Here is a 26011-nt window from a genome sequence, read left to right as displayed (position 1 = left end):
AAACTACCAAGCCAATTCTTTCACTGGGAAGGAAACAAGCTACCGGGGACCGGTTTCTGGCATTTCAGCCGTCTTCGGCCCGGCTTGCTTGAATCCTGATGGTGCAATGAGCAAGGGACTCACGTCTGAGTATACCCTTGCACGCTTATGGTGGACAAAATAATTAAAAAACAGGGGGTGGTGATGGACAGAGTTTCTGAATTAGGCAGAATACTCTCACCCAGTCAAGAGATCAGGGCTTAATCCAACACCGTTTTTTAGCTCACTGCACCATCCCAGCTCAGAACCTGGCTATATGCAAATTAGTCTGTCCCTGGCCCAGTGTATCATGGCAAACCAAGTGAAAGAATTGGCTTGGTAGTTTGGTTTGCCCTCTTCCCATGATACACTGGGCCAGGGACAGACTAATTTGCATATAGCCAGGTTCTGAGCTGGGATGGTGCAGTGAGCTAAAAAACGGTGTTGGATTAAGCCCTGATCTCTTGACTGGGTGAGAGTATTCTGCTTAATTCAGAAACTCTGTCCATCACCACCCCTGTTGTTTAATTATAGAGTAGAATGGCACAGCGTCGATTGCAGTGGAGAAGAGTGGAGTGGAGTAGAGCGGCGCACAGTGGAGTAGAGATGCATAAAGTGCAGTGAAATAGAATAGATTGTTTCACAGTAGAGTGGAGTGGAGTGGTGTGGAGTAGTACAGAGCAGTATTACAAAGTGGAGTGGAGTGATGCAGAATAGAGTGGTTTAGATTGGAGTGGTGTAGAGTGCAGTGGTGCATAGTAGAGTGAGATAGAGTGCACTGGCATACAGTAGAGTGGTGCAGGCTAGACTACAGAGGTGTTGAGTGAAGTGGCATAGAGTGCAGTGTCAGAGTACAGTGGTGCACAGTAGATTAGAGTGGCATTGAGTGCATTGCCGTAGAGTGCAGTACAGTGGCGTAGAATGCAGTAGCATAGAGTAGAGTGGGGCAGAGTTTAGTAACAGAGAGTGCAGTGGTGCAGAGTAGTGGCGTAGAGTGCAGTGGCATAGAGTTTAGAGGCGTACAGTGCAGTGGTGCAGAGTAGATTGGAATAGCGTGCAGTTGATTAGCGTGTACTGAGTTTGAGTAAAGTGGTGTAGAGTGCATTGGCTTTAGAGTGCTGTGACACAGAGTGCAGTGGCATAAAGCGCAGTGGCATAGAGGAGAGCCTGGTGACTGTTTGGCCGACCTGTGACGGCCAGCCAAGCAGTCCTGCGCACTTGGAGCGTGCAAACCACTCCTCCCCCTGTGCCTGCAGCCGAGCCCGGACCTAACCCAGCCCAGAACCTGCAAAAAATATAATGATAATAACTATGTTCTTATCATTTAATTTTTCCGGCTCAAAGAGCAATGGGGCGACTCTCCTCCGCCTTAGTGGAAGAGCTGCCCCTGCTCTAAACAAGACTGAAGAAAATAGAAGACCTCATGAGCTGAGTTTTGAATACTATGCCTAGACAGTCCCCCCATAGACCCAAATTTAGATTTAAGGTAAAAGTTACAGCTAAGGTTGAACAAGAATAGAACAAACAGGAACGTAATTACCAAAAAAGAAAGTATTGCATTGAGGAATAACTTTAAAATCATGTAAAAGGGAATGATCACAAAGTTCTAACAAGTGAAAATGCCAATAAAACTATCACAAGGCAATAAAGTATGTTAAAAAAAATACAACTGACGCTTGTTACACAAATACAGGGAATTAACTGTAAGGTATGCCCTCCCAGTACTTTAAACCAATCCTTTGGTTAACCAATGTGCATAGCAGACGACAGAATACATACCTCGTTCATTTCAACACAGAGAGGGATGTCATGAAACGGTGAAATATATTTTCCATCCCCACGTTCTACAAAGAAAAGAAAGATATAAGTACCTAATCAGATAGGACAATAATACACAAGCAAATGCACTTTTATCAACTACTGACACAACATTAACAATTATTCTAAATACAGGAATAAATGTTGAACAACAAACATTAAAATAAAAATACAACTCTGACATGGTACTTTCATCCCATCATTTGGTTCCTTAATTTCCAAAAGATATGAAAAGAACCCCATTTTTGTAACAAATATTGAATTTCAAGTGCCTCATGAGGGTTGAGTAAGGGAGTTTGTCAGACCATACTTTTCGGCACCATGAAGAACTTAGTTATGAGCAAGATGCTAATCCCTTAGACAAGATTATTCCCCAGACCAATCTTAAACTGAGACAAGTTAATCGAAGCATACGTGGCAGCTTTAAAGCGGGTGTGCGTGTTTTCTACCGCAAAGGGGCACTGCTAGAGTTCACCTGTGGTGGCATAATCCAGAGCTTGGTACTTAAACGCATAATGCTGTTTGATGCTAGTACTGCTAAGCAAGAGGAGCAGGAAAAGAAGAAAGGCTCTCCACCTCCAGATAGCAATGCTGCAGTGGTCCCTAGGCGAGAAACTCAAATGCATCTATAAACAAGTCAATTAAAAGAGCAAGGCTGTAGGGGGCCTGAAGCAGAGGAAAATGGCGCCTGAGCGCGAACTCCATCTCCTCTTCGCCACATCGTTGTCTCCAAAATGGGTCACATGCACTAAACACACGGACTACAAGAGAAAGTGCTCTGAAGCAGGTGGAGAAGGCGGCATAGGCTCCAACATAGCTCCCTGTTGCCTCCACTCTGCGGAAACAATGCGACCAGGAAACGGGCTGCCTGCTGCCTACAGCATGGCTGCCTCTGTACCCTTAAGTCATCTAGGTGACAACTAAAGATCCAGTGAGATCCCACCGGCCAGGATGAATATCATATCAATTCTCCTATAAGCTCCACTCTTCCTTCTCTACATACGCGGGGGGGGGGGGGGGGGGGGGGGGTCCTAGTTTGGGTAGCACCCGTGGTCCTATTTGTTGTCCAATACGTGGAAAGTTAAGGACCATGGGAGGTACCGGCTCCTCAGGGCTAAACTGGATGGCAGGGATATCGCCATTCTGAATACCTATACCCCGAACACGGATGATCCGGATTTTTTTCAATCTCTGCAGGAGGTTCAGAGCTGGAGGTACCGTTACTATGGTTGGGAGACTTTGTGTTCTGGACCCCACCCTGGACAGGTTCCCACTCCGGCCTGGTACGAAACCGCGAATGACAGCGAAACTCCGGAAGGTTATGGGGAATATAGGGGCCCAGGATGTCGGGTGCCAGACATACCCGGCCCAGTCGTTATATACCCGTTTCTCTTCCGATACACACAGCCGTTTGGACAGGGGCTTGCTCGAGAATCCGGGAGCCACGATGTCCCTTGAGGTAACCCTTCAAGCATGATTCCTCAATGATCACTCCCCTGTGGCGTGTGTGATGACTTAGGGCGGGCCGTTATGCGTCCGCGAACTTGGAGGCTGCAGATGGAGATCCTTGAGGACCCAGTGGGGGAAGCATCACTTGGAGACTGCCATAGCCAATTATGTTGATCCTAATTCGGACGGGCGGGATCTCTCACTGACCACGAAATGGGGCGCCCTTAAGGCGGTGGTGAGAGGGGGCTTGCATGATCCTCACATATGGAGTTCGGCAGCAGCTCCACCGAGAACTGCAGGAGGCGGAAAGTCGCCTCTTGGAACTACAGACCTCTGTAGCCCCTGAGGCTCTGGCAGGGGAGACTGAACACGACGCTCGGACCAGTCTCCATTACATCCTGCATAGGTTCGATAAATACACCCTCATACAGTACAGACAGCGTCTCGACAGGGAGGGGGATAAATCAGGTAGATTACTGGCCTGGATTTTCAGACGGGAAAGGGCCCCAGAGGCAATTGTGGCCCTACGGGAGCCTACGGGGGGCTTGGTCTACTCTGAGGTGGGTCTTTTAGGGGTCCTTAAATCACATCTCCAGCAGGTGTATGCCGCAGACCCCTCTGTTTCCGAGGCATCCTATCTCCCTTACCTTCGGGACCAGCTCCTACGGTCTGTCCCTAAACCGGCGCGGGAGGCACTTGACGAAGCCCTGATGCTGGGATAGGTAAGTCTCCGGGCAGCGACGGGTTCCCTACTGAGTTTTATCAGGCATTCGCGTGCACACTTCCCCGACTTCTCTTGCAGGTCTACCTTGAGGCATTTGGAAAAGGGACTCTTCCGCCGAGTATGGCACTGGAGGTGATATGCATGCTCCTGAAACCGGGCGGGGGCGCCCATGAGCCTTCGTCGTATCGGCCAATCACGATGAGCAACACGGATGTTAAGAACTTGTGTAAACTCCTGGCCGCACGCTTAGCACCGTACATGCCTCATTTAGTGCACGAGGACCAGTGCGGTTTTATACAGGGCGCGACGCGGCTATGAATTTACGGCAGTTGAATCACATTTTACATGAAGTACGGGTTTGGGAGGAGCAGATGGTGTTGGTGTCAATCGATCTTGCCAAAGCGTTCGACACGGTCGATTGGGGTTCTCTCCTCGAGGTCCTCCGCATTGCGGGACTGGGTCCCAACTTCTGTTGCTGGATTCTGGGTTAGGGTGAAGCTTGGGGGCATGAGGTCCGAGGAGTGGCGGCTGGGACGGGGTACACGCCAGGGGTGTCCCCTCTCACCGTTGCTATTTGCCCTCTCCATAGCGCCATTCGCTGTTCGGATTCGTACGGATAAGGAACAGTGGGGAATCAGGGTGGGGGACACGTGCAACGTCATCTCTCTATATGCTGATGACGCCTTGTTCTATCTGGCCTCCCCCCGGGACGCGCTTCCGATACTGCTCCAACACTTGGACCAGTTCGGGGAGGCTTCTGGCTTGCGGCTTAACTGTGATAAGTCGCTAATCTTTCCAATGGCGGGTCTGACCTCGGTGCCCTCGGGGGACCTGCCAGATCTCCGGCTACGATGGGAATGGGAAGGATTCCGTTATCTCGGTATACAGGTAACTCAGAGGGACACACGGGTACTAGTCCGGAATGTGGAGCGCACACTTACGTCTTTACGGCAGTCAGTGTCGTTATGGAATTCGTTACCACTCTCATTGATGGGACGGCTGGCCGTCGGCAAGATGGTAATGCTACCTAGGACATTATATGTCCTCCAGAACTCTCTATGTCCACTTCCACTCTGAGTGTTCAAAACTCTAAACACATTGCTTACGTCCCTGTTATGGGCGGGCCGGCGCAGCAGGGTGACCCTTCACACCGTTGTCCTTAGCTACGAGGAAGGGGGCCTCGAGGCACCATGCTTCGACCTCTATTATTACGCGGCCCAGTTACAACATGCCGCTCACTGGTTCACGGACACGGACAATTGGGAGACACACCTTCTCGCTGGCAGGGCAGACATCCAGGCGCTACAGGTAGCCCTGATGCAGGGCAGGGGGTCAGATATGTCCCTTCCCTATTTTGTGCAAAATAAAGCCAGTATATTGCAGCGGTTTGTCGAGAAGGTCCTACAGAGAGTGCACTTTCACAGGGAGCTCCCGCTCTGGATTCTGACCCCCTTCATTGACATGGGGCGACATGTAATTTCAAGCCTGGAGGGAGGGTGGTTGTGAAGTCCTAGCTGATCTTTATTCTAACAAGACCTTCCTTACCTATGAGCAAGCGGAAGAGGCTTTTGGCCTTGGAAGGGGACACTTCCTGCACGTCCGGGAAATTCAAGATGTAGTGAAGGTCACCTGGCCCCAATATCCGGACGTTCCACTGCTGACCCACACCTTGGATATACTCCTTTCCTGCGGCAAGGGAAGTAAACTGGTTTATCTCCTGTATATGGCAATGTAGCGGGACTCAGCCCCCTCTGCGCCGCTGTCCCGGCCGCCTGGGAGACGGTTCTTGCCGCCCCACTGGAACAGGGACAGTGGGCTCGTATAAGTTCCCTCACACGCACGGTCTCCTGTAACGTGCATTTAAACTGACATATTTCAACTTTCTACACCGCACCTACCTCACCCCGGTCTCTCTGAAGTGCTTCTCTGGGAAAAGGGGAGATGAATGCCCCAGATGTGCCACTGTGAAAGCGGGCTTCCTTCACTTAGCGTGAGACTGTCCTCTGGTTAGGCAATTCTGGGTGGAGGTGGTGGACCGTATAGTTGCAGCTACTGGCCTCCGGATGGTGCTCAAACCTTTGCAGTGTTTACTCGCGCTGGTCGGGAAACCCAAGAATAGGAAACTGTCACATAAACTACTACAGTTGATGTTGGTGCTAGCCAGGCGCACTATGGCGATTACGGGAATGCGGCAGAGAGCCCCGGAGGTGTCCACTTGGCTTAGGGATGCTCGCGAGTGGTCGCTGGCTGAGGAAACCCACATGCAACTCACCTGAAGGGATGAGAAGCTGCAGGACGACTTACTGGCTTGGTGTATCATGTGTGCATCAGGGCTTGCAGAACAGATAGTGAGGGCAGTGGGTTGGAGGTGTCCGATGGATCTGGGTCTGATGGAGAGCGAGAGGGTCAACCAGTGTAGGGTTCAACACCTGCTTTGGTGCTGTGCCTGGTTCCTACCCCATGACATGTTCCATATATGTTATTTGCCTTTTCCCCATGAGTCTGTTCCCTCCCTGCTGCCGCCTGTAGACCTAAGTGCCACTGATGAGGTTGTCGATTTGCTTGCATACACCGATTTGATGCCAATTTGTGTGTATATCGTTTGTTCATAAAATGACCTAAAAATAAAGTTTATTAAAAAAAAAATTCTCCTATAAGCGATATGAAGTGAGTGATTCTACCATTACAGAAATTTCAGCAGCGATACACATAAGCAGGCTATAATCAATTAAGGTGACTACAACCCTGTAACTGTACATACCACCACAAAATTATACATGTGTTCAGGCGGGGGTTCCACAACCTCAGAAGCAGCACGATTTCAAATCAGCTGCTACCGCTCTCGCCTCCGCTGCGGGAGCGCGACCTGAAAACAGGTTGATTGCTGTCTACAACATGGCCACTCCCCTTCCCACAACGCAGCAAGGCCGCAACTAAAGAGCGAGCGAGACCGCACTGACCGGGGCAAAGACCACATAGTGCCTCCAATCGCTAGCCTCCGCAGAAGTACTCAATAACCAATTAAGGTGGGCACAATTACATCGGTGTACACACAGGGTTTCTACTGCAAATGTGTGACCTGGAAAATGGTCTGTTTGGGATCTAAAACATGGCTGCCCACCTCCCCGTAGCATGATGACGCCGCAACTAGAGTCAAAATGCAATTAAGTGTCTCTCCTTTTTTTTGTCTATGGCTCTACAGTTTATGCAGCGGCCTACCTGCATGCTTGCTCCTCCTCTGGGCCTTCTCAAGACGGATCCTTAAGTAGCCGTGTTGCAGCGATACACTGGACCTCACTCAACCAGTCCTGGAGGCTGCATCTCCACGATTAAGAATAGCATTGCATAAGCTACATTGGTGCCCACGCCAGCTACCCTAACCATTTGTGACTCTCTATAACTGAAATGTAGGACACGATGTCACCACTACAGCAGAGTGAAGGGACTGGAGTGTTCCCCATTACCATCTTTGGCAAGGATTCTTTACATGTTACGAGACACCGTCCCTCTGAATAGCCGTTTATTTAAACAACTGTGAGAATTGCCCCCCCCCCCCCAACTCCAGTCGACGACAGAGGGTGTGTACACACATCATCTACGAATCTAAAGGCTCATTTCACTGACCAACTGAGCTTTGGTCGCCTCCCACTTCATCCTACTTCATATCAGCTTATTCCAAACAGCTAAAGCGTCAAGATGGCCAAGAAAGAATCAAAACAAAAACAGGTACGAAAAGGACTAAGCCAGAGCTTCCGGTTCCGGTATCACCTAGCAAAAACAAAAATGAATTTAAGGAAAGAATAGACACCATTCTTAAAAAGCTGTCTGTTGTCTTACAACTTGCCCAAATAACAAAAGTCAGTATGGACATCATGCAGCAAGATGTGGCGGGTACAAGATGGGGTATCAAACAGATAACTGACAAGCTATCTGAAGCAGAGTAGCGCATCTGAGACCTTGAAGATAAATCTCTACGCAATAAAAGACCTCAGTTCATTACATAAAAAGTCAACAATCGATGCAACGCTCTATCGCCGAACTTGCGGATAAAAGTAGGAGGGGCAACATTAGATTTTTTGGCTTTCCTGAAAACAGCGAAGGGAAATATGGCTCATGCATTGCCTTTCTTGAGGACTGGATTCCTCACAACACTAATATTTCCTTCGACAAATGCTTTGAACTTGAGAGAGCGCACTGTATCCATACACGACAAAACGATTGGGTTTCCTCAATGGACCTGCCTTGACCAATAATCTGCAAACCCCTGCATTAACACGTGGAACTAAATCATGGACTTCATATGTAAGAACAGGTGTATTAACTGGGAAGGTCACCGGATCACCATCTCGCAGGACTATTCCAAGACCATTGTCCAAATGAGGAAAGGCTTCCTCTCTCTAGGAACACGAACATCCACTTATCCTTTTCTGGGCCTGCCAGAATCTACATCACCTACAAAGGTTCATCGCACCTGCTCTACGATCACCGAGACCTGGCTTCCTTTCTAGATAACATTCAAGAGGGTGAGATGGATACATCGTCTTTCAAGGCAGAGACATTGTAATATATTGCCACATTATATGATGCTTCAAACTCCTTTCTTTTTTAATAGGCAGTTACTTACACCCTTTGATGATCTGTATGTCTTGTACAAAACGCAGTTTGACTATGCCCACAAACACTTCTTGATAATGTTCTTTTCCTCTTGTATCTCCTTGTCACAACAAGCTTGGCCATTTTAGATATGTTAAGGTTTGTATCACATCCTCACAGCTCATGACTGGTTAGTATCACGTTTTCTTAAAACCAAGCCGAATATTACACTTATTTGTCCTGCAAGTTATGTTGCCCTACGAGCTGCGATTGCGGCCTGTTTTCCTTACTTGACAGCATGCAAGTGGAGGAGAGGTAAATTTCCTTTATTATCCCAAAGATACTGCAATGCCTCACTAATTTCCCTTTTTGATGTTTACCCTTCGTACTGCTACTCGCCTGTTCTGTCCTTCGGCTGCCTATACTATAGGACTAAGATATTTGACATTGTTGCACATTTTTTAGCATCAATTTTCCACTGTTGTCCTCATACTCTCGCCACAGCAAGATTTCCTATGTGAAGGATGTGCATGCTGACCTTCTCAATATTGTTTCAATTCACGTCAGCCGTTAATTATTTGACATTGCTGATAGGCAGTCAGACCACTTACTTGCGCTGAAACTGGTTACTCACTGAATATGCTCAGATTGCTAGAATTGTTTACTCACTAGGTTCAAAGGTTCAAAATAAGCTTTATTCGATATTCAACAGAGAAATATCATATAAGCGTACATTATTATACGGTATTTTAAAAACAAGATAATAGAAAGAGAAAAACATAAAATTTCAATTTAAAAGTCATCAATTACTTTAGGAATTGGTAAAAACACACTGTTTAAGGAATCAATTAAAAGCAGCATTTAAAAGCAGCGTTTAAAAACGACAGTTGTTATCACCCATATCCTTCTAGAAATTTCCTAAATTTGCACCAAGTGTTATTGTTCATTACTCCGGGGCCCGGGTAAAAATCAAACAAGTCCCAAGTAGAAATAGGGCCATCTCCAGGTTTTGGTTGAGAAAGTCTTAAATAGGGGACAATGTTCCTGTGTTTAAATCTGATTAATATCAGGTCTCCCGAAATGTTTTTAGGCAATCTGCCTAGCCCCCCCACCCTCCTGACGCTCAAAATTCCGCCATCTAAGGCGGGCGGCAGCGGTCTGTTGTTGTTAAGCCAAAAGATGGTCTTATTTAGCAGATCCTCGCTTGTTTCGTGATTGCCCTGACCAAGTTCAGGCACCCCGGAAAGAACGGACACGTAGGGGGCAGCTTCAGGGGGTAAATTAATTCGATGCCTTCTTACCTGAGGATATCTAGAGGCTTTAAAAGGGGCACTAGTAGGCTTAGGAGTGTTATTTTGGCCCCTTGGGAAGGGTATGCTCAGGGCAGAATCAATTGTACGTGCTTTCCTGTGTTCAATGGAAATAGGCTTGTCAGGGTTTGTTGAGAGCGTGGAACGTGGGGAAACAGCGGATTTTACAGTAGGTGGGTAAGTCCTTTTTACTATTTGTTCAACACTGGTCAACGTGTCTCCCAACTCCTTGATTTTAGTGACCAGGGGTAACAGAGCAGCATTCAACAATCGCTCGAATTGGGCCAATAGGGTCGATTGAAGGGGGGGGAACAGGATTATTTAATGTAGTCCCTGCTTTATATGGCGTTAATACAATTGGATTGGCAGGGAAGGATGAGGAGCTACAACACATTAGATCGACATTTAATGGAGTTTCCTCATTGTTCAACAGGATCAAATCAGGGGATACAGGTACAGCCTGGGTGGTACAGTTTATGAGATCAGTGTCTTTCCCCGCTCTGGGGAGGGTTAATATATCAGGGACATAGTTTGTGCCGCACACGGCATTAAGCTCTTCCCAAATAGACATCATGGGAGGACTACGTAGGGCCCGATTATGACACTGGACAATTGAGCATAGATATGTATAGGGTATAATGTCTCTGTACCTCTTATGTTAGGACCAAGTGGGGAGGCCCGCCCCGTCCTCCTCAGGTCCTCAAAGGGCCACAGAGGGCCCGCCCTTTGCCCGGGCTTAGCCCGGCTGGTCCCGCGAGGCGGGAGGGGCGGCTGCCTCTTATGCGCCTCCGGGCGCTGCAGGCTGATCGGACGGTTCTGCGCCCCCGGGGGCAGAGAGGGGACGCCGGGAACTGTAGTTTTTTTTTCCTCTTTGCTCTCTCCCCGCAACGACCGCGATGTCAGGAGCGGCGCCGGCGGGGGGGGAGAGCGAGTGCAGCAGCGGGTGCGTCGAAGATGAGGAGCTGGTCCCCGCAGGTAAGTGCCCCCGTCAAGAAATGGCCCCCGCTCAGCAGCAGGGGCGACTGCCTCTTATGCGCCTCCGGGCGCTGCAGGCTGATCCGGCGGTTCGGCGCCCCCGGTGGCAGAGAGGGGACGCCGGGAACTGTAGTTTTTTTTCCTCTTTGCTCTCTCCCCGCAGCGACCGCGATGTCAGGAGCGGCGCCGGCGGGGGGGAGAGCGAGTGCAGCAGCGGGTGCATCGAAGATGAGGAGCTGGTCCCCGCAGGTAAGTGCCCCCGTCAAGAAATGGCCCCTATTATTGCTCTAATTCAACCTACCCTGCGATATGCTTCAGTAACGACGTGCAGGGCCTGACATGGCAAACTACCTAACATCTAGTGTCTTTCTGTAGTGCTACAAGTAATTAGTGAACCATGACCTCAGAGTCAGATATTTATTACAGCTTGTGTTGCCCTGATCATAAAATCATTGCTTTAAGCTTCAGCAGTGCAATGTCTGCATGTATGTAGGTGATTGAGTCCCTCCTGTTTCATAATTTGCCTCAGTCTCAGCCATGTGTAGAACTTCATTTTGGCACTTTTCATTTTCATTTCCACAAATTCCCCTGTGAATTGGTCCTCTAACAAGAGCCTCATCCTCCTGCTGTTGCTACTCAAATGAATTTGCCCATTGATGTCACCTTACAGGAGCATCAAGTCATTTGACTAGAAAGATGTCTTCAATTATATTGATCTTAAAGAATTTAGTAAATCACTGCATTTAGTTCCTTCTTACGGTTGGGTGAGTTGAGTGGGGAAGAGCAGGCAAGGCAAGCCTAGGGTCACATTTGTCTTATTTGCACTTGTTGGACTTGGCCCCTTCTGCAGGGTCATCCCCAGACTTTTGCCTTCACTCCTCCATTTTAGCTGAATTCGGACTCTGCGCACTTTACCACTGCTAACCAATGCTAAAGTGCTTGTGCTCGCTGCTCAAAACACAGTAACATTGGCTTATATCCAATTGGCATATTTAATTTACTTATAGATCCTAATTAAAGTGGCACTACATGTGCTCAGGGCCTGTAAATTAAATGCTACTAGTGAGTCAGGAGCACGGATTGTGCCACCTGCTTACATAGCCCTTTAAACATGTCGAAGGCCTGCCATTTAAGAGCTTGTGTGTGCAGTTTTAAACTGCCATTTATTTCGACCTGGCAAATTAAACCTTTTACCAGGCCCAAACCTTCCTTTTTAATACATATACGTTATCCCTAGGGTAGGCCCTGGACAGCTAGAGGGCAGCGTGAAATGTATTTAGAAAGTACTTTTATGTTTTAAATGTCCTGGTAGTGAAAAACTCTTAAATTTGTTTTCCCTACTGCAAGGGCTACCTCTCCCACAGGATAACGTTGGGTTACCTTATTACATTTACCAAGTGGTAACTTTAAATTTGGAGTAGGTAGGAATTTCGAGTTCGGTGTCTAAAGAAATGTAATTTAAACCCTCTTTAATAGTAAAGTCGGATTTTAAGTCACAATTCTGAAAATGCCACTTTTAGAAAGTTTGCATTTTCTTGTCCCAGCCATTCCATTTGTTACCTAAAACCTATATCCTGGGTCACATAACTAGGTGTAGCTGGCAGACAGTGAGGCAAAGAGAAACAAGTGTTGCCAGGATGGGCTCTCCCTAACTTAATAGTGGGACGGACCTGTCACCTATCACACCTGCACATCACAAAGAAACTGCCTCAGCACACTCACAAAGGTTTTAACACTAGTCTTATGTGCCACCAGGCAGAAAATTCGAAAAGACTCAGGGGTGGAACCCTCCAGAAACTTCTACTTCAAAGCTGCAATAGGTATAAATAGTGCACCCTCAGCCCCAACTCTTTACCTCCTCTGGACCTGCGGAAGTCTCAGAAGGACTGTTGTGCTGCTCTGCTGTCGGAAGGTCTGCTGCCCTGCTACCTTAGTGAGAAGGACTGGACCTGCATCTTGAACCAAGGACCACCAGAGCGACTCCATGATCTAGGTAGCTGGCCTCCTGATCAGAGCCTTAGGGACAGAAAAAAGCCTCCAACCACCTTGAGCCCTGCACCTGGACTCGTCCTCCCAAGTAGTGTTCTACCAGCCCAACTGTGGTCTTTTGGGCAGAACCTCGGCAGCGTGACATCTCCCTGCAGCACTGCACCGGAACCACCATTGAATGACGCATCCCCAACCAGGACCCCACAGCTCTTCTGAACCGCTACTGCACGACACCTTCTCGATGCGGGACCTCACATCGTAGCTTGCCAGAATCGCCGCTGTGCGACACGTCCTCAACGCGGGATCTTGCACTGCTGTTTAACCAGGATTTAAGGTTCTTTATTCATTAGGCCTAACTTGGTCCCAGTATCCGGTCTGACCTGCATCTCAGTCAGCCTGAACCTGTGACTTTGTCCCGGGTCCATGCGACCAGATATCCAGTTTGCACTTTTAAGTTCTAGTTTTACTTTAATCTTTAGAACTGCATTTCTCTACTTTTATTGATAGGAATTTAGTAATGTTGATGTCATAAAATGTATTACATTTTATTAAATGTGTCTAAGTTGGTGTGAGAGATTTCTTGTCTTGTGTTTTCACTGTTTTACTTTTTGGAGTGCTACATAAATACCTTACACGTTGCCGTCAAGTTAAGCCTGACTGCTTTTGTGGCAAGCTACCAGACGGTTGAGCACAGGTTAATTTGGGGTTTGCTTGTGTTTCACCCTGACGAGAACTGTAGTTGTTGCTGCTTGAGTCAGGTTTCACCACCCCCTCACCAGTAACCCAATTTCTTACTGCATATTTTTGCTGCATTCCCATCTGTTAAGCTTTATTAGGATAGTGTGTTTTTTAAGCTCACTGATATTTCTAAAATGAATATATTGTGGGATGTCAAAATGATATTAATTGGGCACTCCACACGAATACCATCAAAGTTGGCTTGTATTTATTTATTTGCTGTTGTCTGACTTAGACTAGCCCAACACTGGCTCCTAAATGAGGCCCCATATCCTGGTTAGGGGTCGGAGTTTGTGTTTTTGTGCAGGCTAGAAATTTCTATAATGCAACATGATTTACATAGGGTTAGGCTAATGAAAATCTGGGATCAGGTTAAAGATCGGACAGGCACGCTTATACCTAGCTATAATCTGGTGATCAGATGAAATGTAGGAAATTGTAGAGCAAGTACTTTTTCTGACACATATTTGAAGTGTATGGCACTTTACCCTTTATTATGATGCAATATTCTGTCATATACGATTATGCATTTTTTTCTTTGTTCCCGATTAGGACCTTTAAATGGAGGGGAATGTATATTAATTTAGATTTTGTACTCATTTTGCATTGGTTGACGTATATAGCATGAAATTGAGGTTTTAGTAGATCACTTTTCTCTCTTTTGTACTTTTTGAAGCATATAGCATTTTACTCTTTTTCTTATTTTAGGTAATACATGGTTTTGAATATTCTAGACAGTTCGTTCCTAGTTTCGACCTGTAGATGTTGTAAAAATGTATGAATGGGGAGGAGGAGCCTAACCGGCGACCATGATGGCCGCTTAGAGACTGGGTTCCGCCGACTTCCGTCCCTGCCTTAGATATCCTGCAGGCTATCCTGAGCCTGAATCTCACCCCCTTACATCGGAACCGAAGCGACACCCGTCGACGAAGTCCCGAGCTGTGTCCGTGATCCAGGGGCGGAGTTGCGTCGCCTGGTAGAGTGGGGCCTAGTCTGCCGGAGGAGCCGGGGACTAGCGTGATCCCTGGTGCCCCCTGGAGTGACACAATAGCAGGGGTGGCGGACCTCCCAACCCCGGTCCGGCCTGAGGTGCGGAGGGACATGTGTGGGAGATCCTCACAATTAATGAGGCAGCAGAGTTGATCGGAGCAGACGTGGGCACTTGAGGAGCCGCCCGGCCCGGAGAGCCTAACCGGGAGCGGATATCGGCAGGTAGAGGCGTGTTTGGGGCTGGGAACCGCTCGACATCGGCCGAGCATCGGCGCTGCGGGACGGCACCCCAGAGACCTCATATGAGCCCATCAAATGTTGTGGAAGGGTGACGTCATGCTGAGGGGGGGCGCGAGCCCTGCATATCTGGTTTTCTCGGCCATGAGGTTGTTGGGGGGAAAAAAAAGGCCTGGGAAGGAACAATTGTTATGCCATAATTTGCTGGCCCGCATTGGATTGGAGACACACTGGTGGGCAGGGGGAGAAAAGAGTAGTAGGGCTGCACTGGTGGGGCCCCGCTTGCTCGGCTAGACTATCAGTTGCTGATAGGAGACGCGAGGGGTGCATGAGAAGTGTCCACTAGCGGTGTCGTCCTAGTGAGAAGAGAGAGCAGTCAAAGACACGCGCTGAGTGCAAGGACATGAAATACTCCCCTGGCAGAAGAATGGGCACTGGATAAGACCTCCGGCAAGACTAACTGCGACGCAGGGAGACCCCAGGAAGGTGCGGCAGTCGTGGACCTTGCGATATAGTGACAGCTAATACACGTTGGAGTGCCGTCCGGACATCTGGGAAGTAGTGGGTCACCGCGATCGGAGGTGGACGTCAGGCGGTGGAGCGGAGCCTTGGTCCTAAGGTTGATTTCCTGCAGCATTCTGGGCTTGGGGTGTGGAGGAAAGATGGCAGATAAGACCATGCCTTGGGTCTCCAAAGGATCGTGGAACATTCAATCTAACAGGTTGGATCGATACACTTTCCCTAAGGGATCCCAAGTGGAGCCCAAAAAGACCTTGTGGGGGGAGGGAGGGGGGGGGGAGAGGTCTTTCCCGCCCCCTCTGAGCCAACATTGACGGAACTGATGGCGGCCATACATGGTGTGCAGACATCTCTGGGCCAGAAGATGGAGGCCCTAGACAACAAACTGGACACTGTCACAATAGAGATGGGACTGATCCGGGCAGACCTCATAAAGGTGAGCGAAAAGGTGAAGACATTGGAGCTCAAGACGACAAGTTTGATCAACGATGTGAATTTGCTACAGCAAGAGGTGCGGGACCTCAAAGCCTCAAGGGTCATCACGGATCGTAAGTTGGACAACTACGAAGGTAGAGCCAGGCGTAATAACATTTGAATTCTTGGGGTACCCGAGAAATCGGAGGGCCTAACACCGGACCTGTTCGTCGAAAATATTGTTCTCGACCACCTCAAGCCTAAAGGCCTCAGCAACTTTTTCACGGTTGAACGTGCGCACAGAGTAAGACGCGACCGGGGGCACGACTCCTGAATTTTTGAGACAGAGACGCGATCCTGCAGGCGGCCCGTGCTGGGCCCCCTTTGAAATACGAAAATGCGACTCTTTCCTTCTTCCCAGATGTTACCCAAATGGTACAAAAACAGCGTCAGGGCTTCTTGTTGGTGAAGGAAAAATTGAGAGATAAGGGACTAAAATATGCCATGATGTTTCCGGCCCGCCTTCGGGTAGAACTTAATGGTAAGGCTTAATTCTTCGACAACCCTGAGGTGGCGGCAGACTGGCGGACAGTGTACACGCGACGGAAGCGGAGAGTCAAGACCGAGGTGGAGAGGACGAGCAATAATCTGTGTAATGTAGTGACTGTCGGGCTTCAATAGGAGTATGTCATGAGTGGGTGGTGGCATGGAAGCATGTTGGTTCCCCTGATTTGCATTGATAGTAAAGAAAATGTTGTGTTTTGAATTGTATAGGGGTAGTGATGGTGGGAACGGTAAACGGGGACTGTCGGGTTCGTTCGAGCCCTCCTCTATTTTCTACTTTTAGTTAGCTTAGTTTTAGTGTTGGGCCGACAGGCACACTGCTAGTTGGGGATGAGCGTACGCTTCATGCAGGGGTGCAGGGTGGGGGGAGAGGAGCAAAGAGTTTGGGGTTTTTCCACAATTGAGATTTTAATATGTGCACTATTATCAGCAATGTGTTTTTGTTAATTTTTTCTTGCATCAGGTGACCTGGATATGATGTATCATCTCAATGTCTTCAGGTAGCCAGGGGATGAGGATTGCCACGCTCAGCTGGAATGTGACTGGGCTAGGAGACAAGATAAAAAGGGGGATGGTTAACCAATTGATCAGGAGACACTCCCCGGATGTGGTATTGCTACAGGAGACACATCTGATTGGTAATCGTTGTATGGCGCTACATAAAGGGGGGTACTAGTTAGGAGCACACACTGCATTTACCACAGGGTCTAGGGGGGTGGGGATTTTAGTGAGAAACTCCTTCCCACTGACCATACAGGCCACATAGGGGTTGGGGATTCTAGTGAGAAACTCCTTCCCACTGACCATACAGGCCACATGGGCGGACAAACGAGGAAGATATATTGGCATTTCTGGGTTGTGGGAGGGGAGAACCATTACCTTTATGTCTGTATATGTTACACCGGCCCTGCAGGCTGCCACCTTTCGTGACCTGTGCACATTTTTTACTTTGCCTGTTGGGTGTTGATTGTGGGAGGAGAATTCAATGCTGTTATGAACGGTGAAGTAGATAGACACCCAGCCCGAATTTTGCCACCGTCTCGGCGGTGGTTATCGGACTTCGTAGAAAAACCACAGGGCTTGAGGATGGGTGGCGACTGAGGTACCCAGGAGAAGTTCACTTCACACACGCCTCTGCCGCACACCACTTCCTCTCAAGGATAGATTATGTCTTGGTGCCGGCGTCACAAGTGGCATGGATCCGAGAGGTGCGACATTTGGGAAGGGGGATTTTGGATCACTCGCCGGTCTGGCTTAGTGTAGAGGTGGGACAGAAAGATGTAGGTAGGATTGCCCCCATAAATGCATGGCAATTGAGAGACCCTGACACCAAGAAAGAGATCATACAAATGACGGAACGGTATGTCCAGAATAATGTGGGAATAGTGGAGTCAAAGTGTTCCCTGTGGGAGGCGTACAAAGCCGTCATCAGAGGGGAAGTGTTATCGATAGTCTCAGGGAAGAGGAGGAGGGGTTGTGCAGAGGTAGACAGAGGGGAGGCACGATTGACGCCATGGAGAGGGAGGTGTGGGGAGTGGCCGCTCCAGAGGGGGTGCACCGTCTGAGACTTCTCCAAGATGAATATAGAAGCCTGGCTAGAGATAGAGCCAAGGTGCAACATGCTGACACCCAGAGTAGGGTTTACGAGCACGGCGATAAAGCTGGGAAATTGATCGCGTGGCTGGAGAGAGGGGAGTGGACATCGCGGTTGGTGCCAGAGTTGCAGACAGAGAGCTTAGGTAGAATAACAGACCCGAAACAGATAGTAGAGGAACTTTCGACCTACTATAACTCAGTGTATACAGCTGTAGATACGTATACAGAGGCCGACAACGCGGATATGATCCAAGATATCCCAATGCCTGCGCTCTCGGAGGAGGACAGGGAATATCTAGATTCCCCCTTCACAAACGATGAGGTTGCACAGGCTATTAGAGGGGTGCACTCCGGGAAGGCCACGGACCCGAACGGGATCCCCTAGAGGTATATAAATTGAACACAAATAAGTTAGCACCGTTCCTTCGAGACATGTTAGTTGAGAGCAAGGAAGAGGGTCAGCTCCCATATGATCAGCGAGTAGCCAATATCATCGTCATTCAGAAGGATGGTAAACCGAGGACAGCATGCTCTTCCTATCGGTCAATCTCACTCTTAAACGCTGAACCGAAGGTGCTAGCAAAATTGCTGGCAACTAGGTTGGTCAAGGTCATTACGACCCTGGTCCATCAGTCTGGCTTTATGCCCCACCATAACACAGCTCTTAATATACGGAGGCTGCATGGGATACTGGGTGGCGCGTCGAAAATACACGAACCGGCGGTCCTGTTATCATTAGATGCTACCATGTCCTTTGATAGAGTTGACTAGCCCTATCTGTTTGCAGTATTGGGAAAGATGGGACCCTTCTGAAGTGATTTGGTTGCCTGTACCTGGTTCTTGGAGGAGCGTGACGAACTTGCTGCCTCAGCAGAGCTGACCCTTGCCACCACTCTTTCCACGACTCGCCGGACCCGCTCCGCGGGTCCCGCAGCGCGTCGTTTGTTCTGGAAGGCTGCAGTGAGGCTTACAGGAGGAGCGCGGGGAAAGGTGAGTGAACCAGCGGGGCTGCGAGCATAGGCAGGGACTCCAGCGTCCAGGAGCCCCTGCGCGCCCAACCTGCAACACCTGGGCTGCTCTCCCCGCTGGCCACGCCCCCCGCCGACGGAGTCAAAAGCGGGCTTCACCCTTGAGCCTGTGGGACCCTTCTGAAGTGATTTGGTTGCCTGTACCTGGTTCTTGGAGGAGCGTGACGAACTTGCTGCCTCAGCAGAGCTGACCCTTGCCACCACTCTTTCCACGACTCGCCGGACCCGCTCCGCGGGTCCCGCAGCGCGTCGTTTGTTCTGGGAGGCTGCAGTGAGGCTTACAGGAGGAGCGCGGGGAAAGGCGAGTGAACCAGCGGGGCTGCAAGCATAGGCAGGGACTCCAGCGTCCAGGAGCCCCTGCGCGCCCAACCTGCAACACCTGGGCTGCTCGCCCCGCTGGCCACGCCCCCCGCCGACGGAGTCAAAAGCGGGCTTCACCCTTGAGCCTGTGGGACCCTTCTGAAGTGATTTGGTTGCCAGTACCTGGTTCTTGGAGGAGCGTGACGAACTTGCTGCCTCAGCAGAGCTGACCCTTGCCACCACTCTTTCCACGACTCGCCGGACCCGCTCTGCGGGTCCCGCAGCGCGTCGTTTGTTCTGGGAGGCTGCAGTGAGGCTTACAGGAGGAGCGCGGGGAAAGGCGAGTGAACCAGCGGGGCTGCGAGCATAGGCAGGGACTCCAGCGTCCAGGAGCCCCTGCGCGCCCAACCTGCAACACCTGGGCTGCTCTCCCCGCTGGCCACGCCCCCCGCCGACGGAGTCAAAAGCGGGCTTCACCCTGGAGCCTGTGGGACCCTTCTGAAGTGATTTGGTTGCCTGTACCTGGTTCTTGGAGGAGCGTGACAAACTTGCTGCCTCAGCAGAGCTGACCCTTGCCACCACTCTTTCCACGACTCGCCGGACCCGCTCCGCGGGTCCCGCAGCGCGTCGTTTGTTCTGGGAGGCTGCAGTGAGGCTTACAGGAGGAGCGCGGGGAAAGGCGAGTGAACCAGCGGGGCTGCGAGCATAGGCAGGGACTCCAGCGTCCAGGAGCCCCTGCGCGCCCAACCTGCAACACCTGGGCTGCTCTCCCCGCTGGCCACGCCCCCCGCCGACGGAGTCAAAAGCGGGCTTCACCCTTGAGCCTGTGGGACCCTTCTGAAGTGATTCGGTTGCCTGTACCTGGTTCTTGGAGGGTCGTGACGAACTTGCTGCCTCAGCAGAGCTGACCCTTGCCACCACTCTTTCCACGACTCGCCGGACCCGCTCTGCGGGTCCCGCAGCGCGTCGTTTGTTCTGGGAGGCTGCAGTGAGGCTTACAGGAGGAGCGCGGGGAAAGGCGAGTGAACCAGCGGGGCTGCGAGCATAGGCAGGGACTCCAGCGTCCAGGAGCCCCTGCGCGCCCAACCTGCAACACCTGGGCTGCTCTCCCCGCTGGCCACGCCTCCCGCCTATCAGCCCATGAACATACAGTTGTAGAGTCATAAGGAGCGCAGTGTCTCCGCCTCGCGGGAGCGACCGGGAGAAGCCCGGGACAAGGGCGGGACCGTCTGTGGCCGTCCGTGGTCGGACAAGGTTGGGTTGGGCCCAGAGTTCTGGTTAAATTCACATTTTGTTTTACACCATTTAGTCTTGTGTGGTACCTAGCCGTATTGTATTTAATAGAGAGGGGCTCTACTGGTATTTTTAGGTGACATAGTGGATGTCTTAATATTTATATTGTATTCTATATATCATCCCACTCAGCTCCTAAACATGGCATTAAGATCTGGGAAACAGCGTCTAGTTCATATACAAACCTCCAAGGGTGTTGTTTCTGGTCCCCTTGATGCTTTTATCACCAGAGCGACGGGAATCCTAGAAAAGGAAATAGAAATGGTAGAACATAGACTGTCCCTGGATTTAGTTACCGGGAAGCGTTCTTCAATTGGTGCCCTAGCCCGTGTTAAAAGCCCTGTAACTAACGCTGCTTTTAATTGTATTTCTACTACAGAGACAGAGGCGATAGTCCATGTAGATGGAGATGGAGCTATCATATTTCCACCCCATGATAACAGGGAACAGAACCCAAATACTAATCAGACAAGCTATGAGGATGATAGCCAATATATTGAGGATGACGAATGCAGCCCGTCTGATGCATCACAATCTTATGTTCCCACTTCCCCCAGTGTGTCCAACCTGCCACAAGATACCATAAACCCAACATCCCGGAAAAGAAAACATGTTTCAAGTCCACAGGGGGAAAAGGTCCAAAAACAACCCAAAATTGATCTTACTAATAGGGTGAGCTTATCCCTCTCCCAGCCCCACCAAGGTCTCCCAATGGTGTATTGCCCCTCATTAGCTCCCTCTGGGTCATCAAATCCTTGCCCAACCTGTCTTAGCAGCGATGATATTTTGTTGGCTAAGATGGAAGCAATGTTAAAAACTATATTGCTCCCGGTCTTAGAGAGAACAAGGCTGATGACCGCTAAAATAGATGTTTTGGAATCAGCTGTTAATACCAACTTGGGTCTTTTGCAAAAACTAACAACACCCGTTACTGGGATGGGGGTCTGTAATTCAACTGGGGGCATAACCCAACGAGCGGGAAAATCTACAGCGATCCCTGCAGGGATTTCAGCTGCTAATAATAAGAAACCCCTACCAGGGGTAAAACCTGCTGCCACTTTGACCACTGTCAGTAGAGCTCCCGCAAAGGATATTCCAAGGGATAAACGCCCAATAACTGCTAATAATGCCCCAGTGAAACATTCCTTGCCGAACGGCATGTTAAATCAAGCAATCAATACCCCAGTGCAAATACCAATAATGGGTAAAGACCAGAACAATTCCCAACCACCTAGGTTTCAGAGGTCGGATAATCGAAAAATACGACCAACACCCAGAGTTAACTTACCACCAGAAGCGTCCCAATACACCATCGTCTTAACCGGGGTGGCCCCTTTAAAAGATGGTATTAAAGAGACCCAAGGGGACTTGCGGAATAAGGTTATATTTTGGTTAAATAAACATCGTCCTCTCCCTCCCTCATCCCCCACCGAAATCCTCTATGTAAGGAGAGTTGATTGGGTGGGTAAGGGTTTAAAAGATCTAGAAGGGGACTGTATTTTGATTTCTTTTAAAGACCCCTGGGTGGTGGACAGAATTCGAAGGAAAGCAAGATTTGCCCGTCTTGGTTATGTTCAGACCTTGCACCTTGGTTATTTCTACCCCCACACCCACATTAACTATCCAATGGGCCCCAACCAGTGGAAAACAAGAGGGGGGAGGTCTCGAGAGCCGATAACACCCTACTCCTAACAGTACCCCCCGCTCTTTAACCACTTTGAGGCGCTGTCAGACTTAAAATGGATAGATTGACTGTGTGCATCCAGCCTGTCACCTAACCTGTTTACTGAGAACGGGGAAGGAGTGCAATATCCACCCAACTCTGTTTTGGAATTAAATATGGACTACCAGCCTATGTCCCATAAGAAAGCTAGAATACCGGCTGCGCCAGTTGGGGAAAGGGCGTCGATTGTTAAAATAGAAGAAAATAGAGCCAGTAATAGGCTAACAAGTGTTAGCTTACTTAATCTCCATTCCCCTGCCAATGTCAGCAATAACCCTGTAGAAACCGATACATTGATATCCAACATTGTGTCCTGGAATGTAGCCGGAGCAAAGACCCGTTTGGACTCCGAGGATTGGTTAGAGTTCATTGATAAATACGAGGTTGTGTTACTACAAGAAACCTGGGCTACAGCACCCATATACAAAGTCGGGTTCATAAACTTTTTTAAACCCGCAATAAAGAGTAATAAAGGGCGTGCATCAGGGGGACTGACAACGTGGGTAAAACAGGCTTGGGGTTACTCAGTCTCTGAATTGTATGTGGAAAACCCTGACATTTTGGAAATTAGGTTGCGTAAGGCAGGGGGTCAGGATATGCTTATTATTAATATTTATTCTCGAGGCCTTCCTGGCGGGCGATGCCCCCAGCTGATAGGTGTCCTAGGCAATCTTTTAACTGGCTGGAATAAAGGAACATTTATCATGTTAGCTGGTTATATAAACTGCACTATCGAGCCACTCTATCTGCCTGAGGATAATTGGTGGTTTGTAGAGGATGCCACATGGAAAATCCCGGAACTAACGAACCAAACACCTGTTAAAGCAACGGAGGGTGCCCTGAGCTGGACTGCTTTCTGTCTCACCTGGGGATTAAGGGCCGTAAATGGTCGTACCAAATCGGACATTGGCGCCAACTTCACATTTGATAATGGTGTGAGAAAAAGTCGTATTGACTATATTTTTTTTAAAATGGAACTTTGGAGCCTAATTGTTGATATGAAAATTGTTATGCGTCCGGAAAGCGATCACAATCCCCTGTCTATGAGACTTAAAATGTATAATCTGATAAGACTAGCGGAACCAGATCCTAGGGGGCAAGGGGTTTTAACTTTATCAAATGATCGGAGGAGACTGAAATGGTCAACCATATCAAGTGATGCAACTATACAGGCTAGTATAGAAAATGTGGTGAAGCTTGCATTAAATAATATGAGGACTGATGTTGTTGGGAGGGGTCAGACTGAACTAGATAAGGTTATGGGCATGCATGATAAATGTTTTATCGAGCTTAAACAACTTTTCTCGAAACCCTGTAAGAAAGGTACTGGGCATCTGCAAGCCCCAAGAGCAAAATGGTACAACAGAGAGTGTAGGGAGGCCCATAGCTCTTTAATTGAGAAAGTTAAATCCAGAAATATGAGCGCAGTAAAGGTGGCTAGGCAATGGTATAAAAGAGTACAATGGGAAGCTAAGAGGGCATGGGAAGATGATTATTGGGCGGATCTTTTGGATGCCAGTAAGTCTAATAATCAGACCAAATTCTGGGACATTGTTAAATGTGGTAAGGATGGTGACTTTCGTATCCCATCCAATCATGTATCCCCTGAAGCCTGGATAAACTATTATTCCTCCCAATTTTGCTCAGAGGTCGCTGATTCCCTGCCCACACTGAACCTGTTACATGTAATGCCCCCTTGTGATGTGATCATGACCTTCACTGAAACAGAAACGGAGATAGCTTTAGGCTTGACAAAGCGGGGGAAAGCCCCTGGGTTGGATCAAATCCCAGCTGATCTGTTTAAGGCCAATACAGGCCTTTGGGTACCCTACTTAACAAACATAGCTAACGCTATAGCGAGAGGAGCCTGTATCCCCAAAACATGGAAGGGGGCTGAGATTCTCCCTATACATAAAAAGGGAGATAGATCAAACCCAGGTAACTATCGCCTGATTAGCTTAATTGATTGTTTTCAAAAAGTCTTCGCTCGCATGATCTTGGCGAGAGTGCAGGGGTGGATGGATCTTGAAAACATACTGTCCCCAATGCAGGCGGGCTTTAGATCTGGTACAAGTACCATTGATCAGGTGCTACGTTTCTGTATGATCTTCTGGAAGGTTGTTACGCTTGGCGGTGGCACTATTTTTGCTGCCTTCATAGATTTGAAGCCAGCTTTCGATCTGGTACCGAGGGGAAAATTATGGCAGGTTTTAAGGGATCTGGGTATGCCGGGTGAACTAGTTGAGATGATTATTAGACTACATGACGAGAATTACGCCAGGGTAAGATGGGGAGCACAAGGTCAATTTACGGACTCGTTTCCAGTAACACGAGGAGTTCGCCAGGGGTGCGTTCTCGCTCCCACCCTTTTTTTACTCTTTATTGACCAAGTAGTTAAATTCTTCATGTCCACTCATACCGATGCTCCATCCTTGGCGGGGACTAAATTTCCTATGTTTAACTTTGCCGACGACACCCTACTCCTATCAAAGACCCGGGGAGGCCTACAGCGGGCCTTAAACCATTTTGAGGAGTTTTGTAAAAAAAATGACCTCCAGATAAATGTGGGTAAAACCAAGTTTATGGTTTTATCCAGAAAAAATCTAATACGCAGCAGCGTACAATTGAATGGGGTCAACTTGGACCAAGTTGAAACCATGACTTATCTGGGGGTCACTTTGGACTGTCGTCTGTCCTGGAAAGAACAAATAGCGACCCAGCAGTTAAAACTCGCCCAATTGACTGGATGTCTTCTGCTCGAGCAGAAGAAATCCATCACAAAATGGGTCATCCCCGCCCTGAGAATATATGACACCAAAATAAATGCAGCCACACTTTATGGGGCAGAGCTATGGGGGTTTATGGATCTTTCGAGTCTATATAGAACTCAGTGTAGATTTCTCCGCAACCTGGTAGGGTTACCCCAATCGACTCCATTGATCCCTCTCTGTCATGATATGGGTTGTCTTCCAATTACGGACATGGCAAGATATAGAGTAGTGTCCACTTGGAGGCGCTTATGGACCTCTGAGGATCTCGTACTGTTTGCAAAAGAGCTAGCAGAAGTGAAGGCCATGGGGGGGTCTGAGCGGATCCCATAGCTTCGCTCGGTGAAAAAGAGTCTGTGCGACATGGGCTTAATCCATCTGTGGGTGTCCCCAGGTACCATTACTTTTCCCTCGAAAAAGGAATTTAAGGATTTATTTTGGGCCTCAACCCGCCTTTCCCTGGTATATGCCTCTAGTTCTGAGGGCCTAACGGGGCGTTTTCTAAGCTTTAAGCTGGATCCTGCCCGCGAGACCTACTGGGATTCCATTACCAGGCCACTGGATAAAAAATTGTATCATCAATTCCGGGTGGGCTCATTACCCTTGAATTCCTTTACTTCATCCTGGGGTAAAACCTCCTCAAGCCTTTGTAGCTGTTGCCCTGACCGTAAAGAAACCGAGGGCCATTTTCTGTTCGCCTGTCCTCAATATACAGAACCCCGCTCCAAGTGGCTAAAACCCATTTTTAAACGATTACCCTGTAGAAAATCCTCGGATGCAATATGGGCCCTAAAAACAAATACTTCTGAATTCATCGTGATATGCTTGGCCAAGTTTTTAGGCTGGGCTTGGGCAATTAGAGCCAGAAGGAACCCAACCTTTTCCTAATTATATCTTGTAATGTGTTTTTTTGTGTGTGTTTATTGTATTTCCAGAATCAGTCTTATTTAATGTCTTGTGGAACT

General features: G+C 48.9%; 1 protein-coding gene across 1 annotated transcript in view; it reads right to left on the bottom strand.

Annotated features, from left to right (window-relative positions):
• The window catches only part of PPA2 (inorganic pyrophosphatase 2), a 560296-nt gene that overhangs the window by 403675 nt on the left and 130610 nt on the right, over nt 1-26011 (bottom strand). Inside the window, exon 2 of the mRNA XM_086962038.1 lies at nt 1798-1862. Within this exon, the coding sequence (XP_086818164.1) occupies nt 1798-1862 (65 nt within the window). The remainder of the gene's footprint in view (nt 1-1797; nt 1863-26011) is intronic.

Source organism: Lissotriton vulgaris, chromosome 3_1, assembly GCF_964263255.1.
Source record: "Lissotriton vulgaris chromosome 3_1, aLisVul1.2, whole genome shotgun sequence".
Classification (NCBI taxonomy): Eukaryota; Metazoa; Chordata; class Amphibia; order Caudata; family Salamandridae; genus Lissotriton; species Lissotriton vulgaris.
This window is presented reverse-complemented; position numbering and strand designations above follow the sequence as displayed.